The 8,388-nt window shown below is 43.7% G+C and overlaps 1 protein-coding gene across 1 annotated transcript in view; it reads right to left on the bottom strand.

Annotated features, from left to right (window-relative positions):
- STK32B (serine/threonine kinase 32B) overlaps positions 1-8,388 on the bottom strand; it is a 377,859-nt gene that overhangs the window by 112,377 nt on the left and 257,094 nt on the right. The window contains 1 exon segment of the mRNA XM_007948796.1: positions 4,484-4,521. Coding sequence (XP_007946987.1) covers positions 4,484-4,521 — 38 coding nt within the window.

The raw sequence follows: 8,388 nt of genomic DNA, 5'->3' as shown, positions 1-8,388 counted from the left end.
GGTAACCAGAACAGAATATGGTACCAAGAGAGTGGGGTGCTGCTCTGACAGATACCTAAAATGTGGAAACAGGAGTGGAGTGCATCCTTGACCCGAGACCCTGGTAGAGAGATCCCAGCATATGTCATGAGAGATGGCAGGAGCAGAGCCAAGAGACTAGTAGAGAGATACCAACCGAGAGACCAGCACAAAAGACAGCAGTAGTAGAGCCCAGAGACCGGCATAAAACAGCAACAGGCTTACCAGCCCACAGAGGAGAAAGCTGGATGCCATTGCGTAGGCGGTTTCCTGGTTGCCTTTGGGCATTAATCAGCAGAAGCAGAGAGACTAAGGAAATGAAGCAGAGCTGCCTCAGCCTCAAAGGGTAGGACTATGGCCTTTGGGGATGGAACCACCACAGTCCCCTAGGTTCCAAAGAGCCAGGCCTTCACCAACTTGGTTCTGGAGTGTGGGGCTGCTCGCTCATGTGAGCCAATGGGATGGAGCCAAAGCTGCTGCCCAAGAGTGAGGGGGTGGGGCTGCCATTCTTCTCTCCAAGAGGGAGAGGAATGGAGTCTGCCAGGCCAAGGGGATGAGGTTGCCATTTATAGGAACTGGGGGACTGGAGCCACCTAGTGAGAGAGATCTGTACAGATGCTACCCAATGAAGATCTGTACAGGTACCAAGTTGACAAGGGGTGGAATTGTGGTAGTTAAATATGTATGCCAACTTGGCTGGGCCTGGTTGAGTGACTGGGCAGCTGGTGGAGTTATTTCCCATGACGAGACTGCTAATCAATTCCATGGTGGAATCTACTGGGAGCAGCTGAGTAGCTGCCTTAGGGAATGTGGTCTGCTTCCTGTATATAAAGAGAAGCCTTGGGGAACGGTCTCTAGCTTATGGCACACTTGAAGCCTGCATGTAGCTATGTCATTGTTCAGCAGCCTGCCATGCTCTGTTGACCTGGAGACTTACAATGGACTTTAATTATTGGCCTGCCATGTAGTTTGGTAATATCAGAACTGTGACTTTTTACTTGTCAACCTTGGGCTTGGCAGCCTCAGCAGCCAGCAGCTGTTTGAGTGAAGAAAAACCTCCAGCTTCAGTGGGCTGGGAGCTGGAGGCAGAGCTGAAGCCCAAGGCTGAGAAGCTTTCACCCAGCCCCGAGAGCCTGGCACTTTGAACTCAGACTTAAAGCCTCCAAACTGTAAGAGAATAAACTTCTGTCTGTTAAGGCCATCCCATTTGTGGTATATTCCTGTCAGAGTGGCACTAGGTGACCAGAACAAACACCCAGGGCTAACAACAAGGAAGGATTCTCACTAGAGCTGATGCCCTGATTTGGACTTCTAGCCTCCAAAACCGTGAGACCAAAAATTTTGTTCTTTTAAGTCACACCCACTTGTGGTAGTTTTTGTTATAGCACCACTAGGTAGCTGAGACACTTACTGAGTCTAATATATAAGCAGTGTTCACCTCCCTATTTAGAGAAGCTAGGGCATCCCAAGTTGATGTGTTGTGTGTGTGCTGGGACTGTGAAGGACTGCCTCAGGGCAGAGGGATAGGGGAAAACACACTCTGTGTCTTGCCCTTCACTCACCTTATTCTATGAAATGGGCACAACAGCTGGAAGAAAAGAGACAGCAGGGCTCAGAGATGTGAAAATATTTGTGGTGAATGACTTAGCCTCTCTCTGCCTGTTACCATCCTCATCTGAAAAAAGGAAGGTAATCGAGGTCCCTACTTCATAGGATCTGTGGCAGTAGGGGATGATTTATTATTTGGAAAGGGCTTAGATGGTGCATTTGGTTCTTAATAAGAAATTACAATTATTATGAGGCTGGAACACAGAAGGGAAATCCTTTTTTCCAACTTGCTGTTTCCATGAGGAAGGATTTGACCTGAGAACACCCTTAGCCCCTCTCTATCCCTTCTTCACTCCCTGCTAAGGGGAGGTGGGGCAATAGGTAAATTGAGAATGAACACACCAGCATTGCTCAGCCCAGCTTCCTTTGAAGAGGAAGATGTTTGTGTACTTGGGACCCCTCCTCTGTTCCTCTAAACTCTTACTATTCCTTGGGAAGCTCCTTATCCCCCTAAAAGGGCACCTAACTGGTGGCCCTGCCTCCTTCCGGGGTGCTGGGGTTGGGCACACCTTCTGGCTCTCACACTAACCCAGCCTTTGTCAACAATGAAAGTGCTATCTTGGCCTCTATCTGTCACTTCCTTATTTTATTTCTCATTGGCTCAAATGCTGTGTGCAGTAGATGGAGGTGATTTAGTGGGAGCCTTCAGAGACCCTTGTACTGGGTCTTTATGGCTTTCAGCTCCTCCTATGGCATCAAACTACAGTCAGAATCTTCCCCATGGTTTTCTGAAAGAACTTCATTACAACCGTCACTGTGACATCTAGAATAGCTTTAAATCGCTTCTTGACATTTTGTCTTTAAACTTTTGGAACTCCACCTAAGAGAAATATATCTACTGTTGACCTTCAGGCACAGTGGAAACATCTCTGTCCCCCACCGTATCTAATACCAAACCCTCTGCCATCAAGATTCCAAATGACAGCGACCCTGTAAGAGTAGAACTGCCCCCATCCAGTTTCTAAGGCTGTAAATCTTTATAGAAGCAGACTGCCTCTTTCTCCTGCAGAGCAGCTGGTGGGTTCGAGCTGCCAACTCTTTGCTTTGCAGCCCCATGCTTTAACCACTGCACCACCAGAGGTCCTTCCACTTTCTTCTCAGCTACTACAAGTCTCCCACATGTAGCATAGCATCGTAAACTACACATGTGCAATATTTTTATTTCCTGGAGTCTCTCACTCCTGGCTTGATAGAGATGAATACATAAAGTTTTGACAAGGCAGCAGGGGTGTTGATGATGCTGGCCCTGGCACTATTGGGGAGCTGTCATCATGTTTATCAACAAATGGATTAGCAACAGATGGAAAGGGTGTTCTTTGAAATGAGTGTAGCTAATGAAGAAAACAAATGCGCACTGATGTAGTGATTGCTGTGTGAGATAGAGACAGCTATCTGCCATTGAGTTGCTCCAATTCATAGCAACCTCATGTACTACAGAATGAAACGGTGCCTGGTCCTGTATCATCCTCACCATCACCGGCACGTTCAAGTCCATCGCTGTGGCTATCATGCCAATCCATTTCTGTTCTGTTAACCCACCCAATTTGTGATACTTTGCTGTGGCAACCACAAGAACCCAATACACCATAGAACCATGGCTCCCAAGTACACATCCCTGGAGAGCTCACACAGAACACAGGAGACAAGACTGCTGGAGGAGGACAGGTCTTGGGCCTTTGATTTTATAAGTCCTCCAGATGAGTTGGATAGGACCAAAGTTAGAGAGCCATTGACTTAGAACCTTGCTGCAAAAAGTCAAGTCCATGGAGTAGCAATGAAGGCATTACCTGGGAGCTTATCAGAAATGCACAATTTCAAGTCATGGCTCTGCCCCATTGGATCAGAATCTGCAGTGTAACAAGCTGCGAGGGGATCTGTATGCACAGAAGCCTAGTATAGCCCAGGAGGGAACACATTGGGGACTATCAGTTATTGACCTCCAATTTGCCAGGTATACACTACCTCATTTGATTCTCATGGCAATGCTGGCAGGAGGGTATCATTTTGCTCATTTTACAGAAGACACTGAGGCTCAGAGAGATGAGTGACTTTTCCAGAGCCCCAAGGTCAATGGTGGGAGAGCTGGAGTCTGGATCCTGAGGATTTCCAACCCTAGATGCCATGCTTATCCCCACTGCTGCTCTGTCATCCTCACACCAGAACATGAGTATCTCCAGACATGAAACCATCAAATACATGGGACTCAACTGACCATGGCAGGCTGTAGACCAGGACATTTACACCACTAGAGTTGAAGAAAAATCATTTTCTACCCATTTCCATTGAGTGGATTCCAACTAATAGTGACCCTATAGGACAGAGTGGAACTGTCCCATAAGGTTTCCTAATGGTATGCATGCATACAAGGCTATTGAAAAGACCATGGGTCTGATGAACCTTAATCCTCAGAGTGACACCTTTGCTTTTTGACACTTTAAAGAGGTCTTTTACAGCAAATTTTCCCAATTTGAACCAAACCCTACTCACAACAGACACTTCATCATAATCATCTTCACTTGGTGCAGCTTTTACATCACTGAAAAGGCTTTGGCGCTTACACTATCAAAACCAAAAACCAAACCCACTGCCTTCAAGTCAATTTTGACTCCTAGTGATCCTACAGGAAAGAGCAGAACTGTCCTATAGGGTTTGCAAGGCTGTAAATCTTCACAGAAGCAGATTGCCACATCTTTCTCCCAAGAAGCAGCTGGTGGATTTGAACTGCTGACCTTTTGGTTAGCAGCCAAGCACTTAACCACTGTCCACCCTAAAATCCAACTACCAGAAGCTGCCTTTTACCCAATGCATCAAACTTCCCATTGCAGTCCTCTCTATAAAGCATCCACAGCAGGCTTACCATGCTCATCCAGTAAGATGTTGTCAGGTTTGATGTCTCTGTAAAAGAAAACAAAGAAGCCAAGGCTGTGATACCAGGTGTTGAGTGGTGAGTTCATGGCAGATACTATGCTTCAGGACAAAGCTCTGACAGCACCTGGTGAGCTTGTCTCCCCGCTGCAGTGTGAGGTCCTCAGACAGAAAACAGGAGAATCATTGGGCGATATGCACCACCTCTGTTCTTTCATCTTTTTCTTTCCTGGAACTGCACATGGATTGTTTTGGATATTGTTCCCTGAATATTATTAACAATGGCTGGCCTCTCAACTCCAATGATAATGATCACAACGATGTTCCAGTTGGGTTGCTGTCAAGTTGATTCTATCTCACTGTGACCCCATGTGACAGAGTAGAACTTCCTCACAGGGTTTTCTAGTCTGTAAACTTTATGGAGTAGATTGCTAGATCTTTCTCCCATGCAGCTGCTGGGTGGGTTCAAACCACCAACATTTAGGGGAGCAGCCAAGCACTTAACCATTGCACCACCTGGAGTCCTTCTATGATCACAATGGTGGTCACAAATACTCTTTGCATGCCTGGTCTGTGCCAGTACTTTCTTATCCTGGTGTTATTTAACTCTCTTAGCAAAGTCACACACAGGCATTATAGTCTGCACATTGTAGACATGGGAACTGGGGCTCAGGGAGGGTAACTTGTTCAGGTCAGAAGTCAGCAAACTAAGGCTTAAGGGCCAAATCCACTCTCAGTGTGTTTTTGCATGACCTGTGAACTAAGAAAGGCATTTACGTGGTCAAGGAGTTGTAAATGAAAACAAAAGAAAAAGAAAACCAAAAACAGAGGAATGTGTGACAGACCACAGATGACCTGCAAAGCCTAAAATATCTATTCTGGGCCTGTTGTGGATTCAACCATGTGTCCCCAAAAAAAGTATATTGAAGTCCTAAGACCTATACCTGTGAATGGCACCCTACTTAGAAATAGGGATACCTTCTGTTATGTTAAAAGGAGTTCTGGTGTCAGACGTCTGGTAAAAGGGAGGAATAGGCAGTCAAGCTACACAGACCCTCTTCAACAAAGAAAAGAGAAACCAATTGATAGAGATACAGAAGATAATCCTGGAGCCCTGAGCTTTGAAAGGAAGTATACAGAAGTGGATTAGGCACCAACTAGTGGAAAAACCTGAATGAAAACAGTGAGTATGGTGATGGTTGGAGCTGCAGACTGTCAGCTACTCTGAGGGGACCAACAGCCTGATTATTTCCAAGTGGTATTGGGACCTGAGAATTGGCCTAAAGATGAGCCCTAGTCACCAAGGGCTGCAGGGATGACTGCATTAGTGGCCTAGGACTAGGAAGGGAAACAGCAAGGTAGGAGACAACCTGAGCCATGGACTTTCAGCTGACTGGAGGGTACAGCCATTTTGATTATTTACAGGCAGTGGCCATTTTGGATATCTGAGGTGACCGAGGGGGCAGCCATTTTGAATGTTTACAAGCAGCAGCCATATTGGATTTTAAAGTGACAGCATTCTCATTCAGATTCCAGGGACCTAAAATTAGGCTTCATTTGCCAAGGATGGCAGAGACATATGAGAGGCTGATAATGGGAAAGGAGACAGGTGGTGAGTATACAAGGGCTGCCAACTAGCAAATAGAGGAGCACAGTACCCTGCTTACTTAGGTAACATCCAAAGAAAATGAAAATAGTGGGCAAAGTCACTCCAACATACAATAATCAATTAAATATAAACACAAAAACATCACAATGCCTCAGAGACAACAGAGCATCACAGTGCACACAAAGAAGCAAGATAAACCAGGAGAAACAAGTGACCAGGATACAAACCCAAAACACATCCCTGTGGAAGATGCAGCATTGGAACTCCTTGACAAATAATTCAAAAGAATTATATTTAGGTACCTTCAATGGATTGAGATACAAATCAAGGAAAACACTGACAAAATTGAGGAAAACACAGAGAAAACCCTAGAACAATTTTGAAAGATAATACAAGAACAAAATGACAAAATAAATGAAAAATTAGAAGTGATACAAAATCTACAGCTAGAAATTCAGAAGATTAATATTAAATTATCAGAAACAGATAACACATTGAATGGGCAAAGGAGTAGAATTGAATCAATGGAAGACAGAATTAGTGACATTGAAGACAAATACCTCAATACTTCTCTGGAAAGGGATCAATCAGAAAAAAAAAGATCAAAACAAAATGAAGAAAGCCTAAGGTTCATGTGGTATACCATCAAAAGGAATAACCTACATATAACTGGAATTCCAGAGCAGGAAGAGAAAAATAAAACCACTGAGAAAGTTGTCCAATATTTGTTGGAAGAGAATTTCCCTGGTATGATGAAAGATGAAAATATATCCATACAAGAAGTCCAACAAACTCCAAACAGGATAGAGCCCTAAAGAAAATCACCAGACATATTATCAAACTCACCAAAACCAAAGGCATAGAAAGAATCCTGAAAGCGGCATGGGAAAAATGAAGTTATCTACAAGGGGCAACAAATAAGACTAAGCTCGGATTTCTTGGCAGAAACCATGCAGGCGAGAAGATAATGAGATGCTACATATAACACCCTGAAAGAGAACAATTTCCAACCAAGAATTATATACACAGCAAAATTGTCCCTTAAATAGATGGTGAAATTATGACATTTCCAGATAAGCAGAAATTAAGGGAATGTGTTAACCCCAGACCCAGACTAACCTTAGGAGCTCTGGTAGCATAGTGCCTAATGCACTTGACTCCTAACCAGGAGGCTGGCAGTTCAAACCCGCCAGCCACTCCTCAGAAGGAAAGTTGGGCAATCCTACTTCCATAATGAGACTGCCTCGGAAACCCAAGGAGGGGTCACTATGAGTCAGGGCCGATGCAACGGCACACAACAACAACAACACACTAACCTTACAAGAGATACTAAAGGGAATCCTTTGGACAGAGAACCAACAACAGCAAACCACAACTGACCATTAACACACATGATGACATAACCCAGAAACCAACCCGGTTATAGAAGTATCCGAAGTAAATAAGCCTACGAGATTGTAAACAGGGAACCAGAGACATCAATTGACAAATGAGGACAACTACAAAGCAAAAAAAGGGAAAAAAACTGTGTAGTTGCAGAACTTCTAAATGGTAAGGAAGTCAAGACAAGCACAAGATAGAATGAGCTGTTCTAAACTTGGGAAAAAAAACTATAAATCACAGGGTAACCTCAAAGAAAAATGATAAACCTTCATATCAAAATAAAAAAAGAGGACCAGCATAAATATTTAGCAAATACTAAAACAATAGCAATGAAGGCAGTGATAACATGATTCATAAACAAAACGAGCTCAGTACAGAAAATTATATGGAACAAAGAAATCAGGAATGCCAAGAAAAAGCATATAACAAAATAACAGCAACAAATTCATACTTGTTTGTAATTACATATCTCACAAGGGACTTACCTCTAAAATTTATAGAAAACTCCAAAACCAAAACAACAAAAATATTAACAATCCAATTAAAAAATGGGCAGACAACATGAATAGACACTTCACCAAAGAGGATATTCAGGTGGCCAGCAAATACATGAAGAAATGCTCATGATCATTAGCCATCACAGAGATGCAAATAAAAACAACCATGAGATACCATCTCACCCCAGCACTAATGGCAAAGTTCAACAAGACAAAAAATAACAAATGCTGGCTAGGATGTGGAGAGATTGGGACTCTCATCCACTGCTGGTGGGACTGTCAAATTATACAACCACTATAGAAAACAGTATGGAGATTCCTTAAAAAGCTGGAATTAGAAGTATCATTTGACCCAGAAATCCCATTACTAGGTAGCATAGTGGCTAAGACACTTGCCTGCTAACCAGA

Source organism: Orycteropus afer, unplaced genomic scaffold (genome assembly GCF_000298275.1).
Source record: "Orycteropus afer afer isolate SDZICR_OR568_19922 unplaced genomic scaffold, OryAfe1.0 scaffold00224, whole genome shotgun sequence".
Taxonomy (NCBI): Eukaryota; Metazoa; Chordata; class Mammalia; order Tubulidentata; family Orycteropodidae; genus Orycteropus; species Orycteropus afer.
The sequence above is the reverse complement of the archived record's forward strand: the minus strand, read 5'-3'. Positions and strand labels throughout refer to the sequence as shown.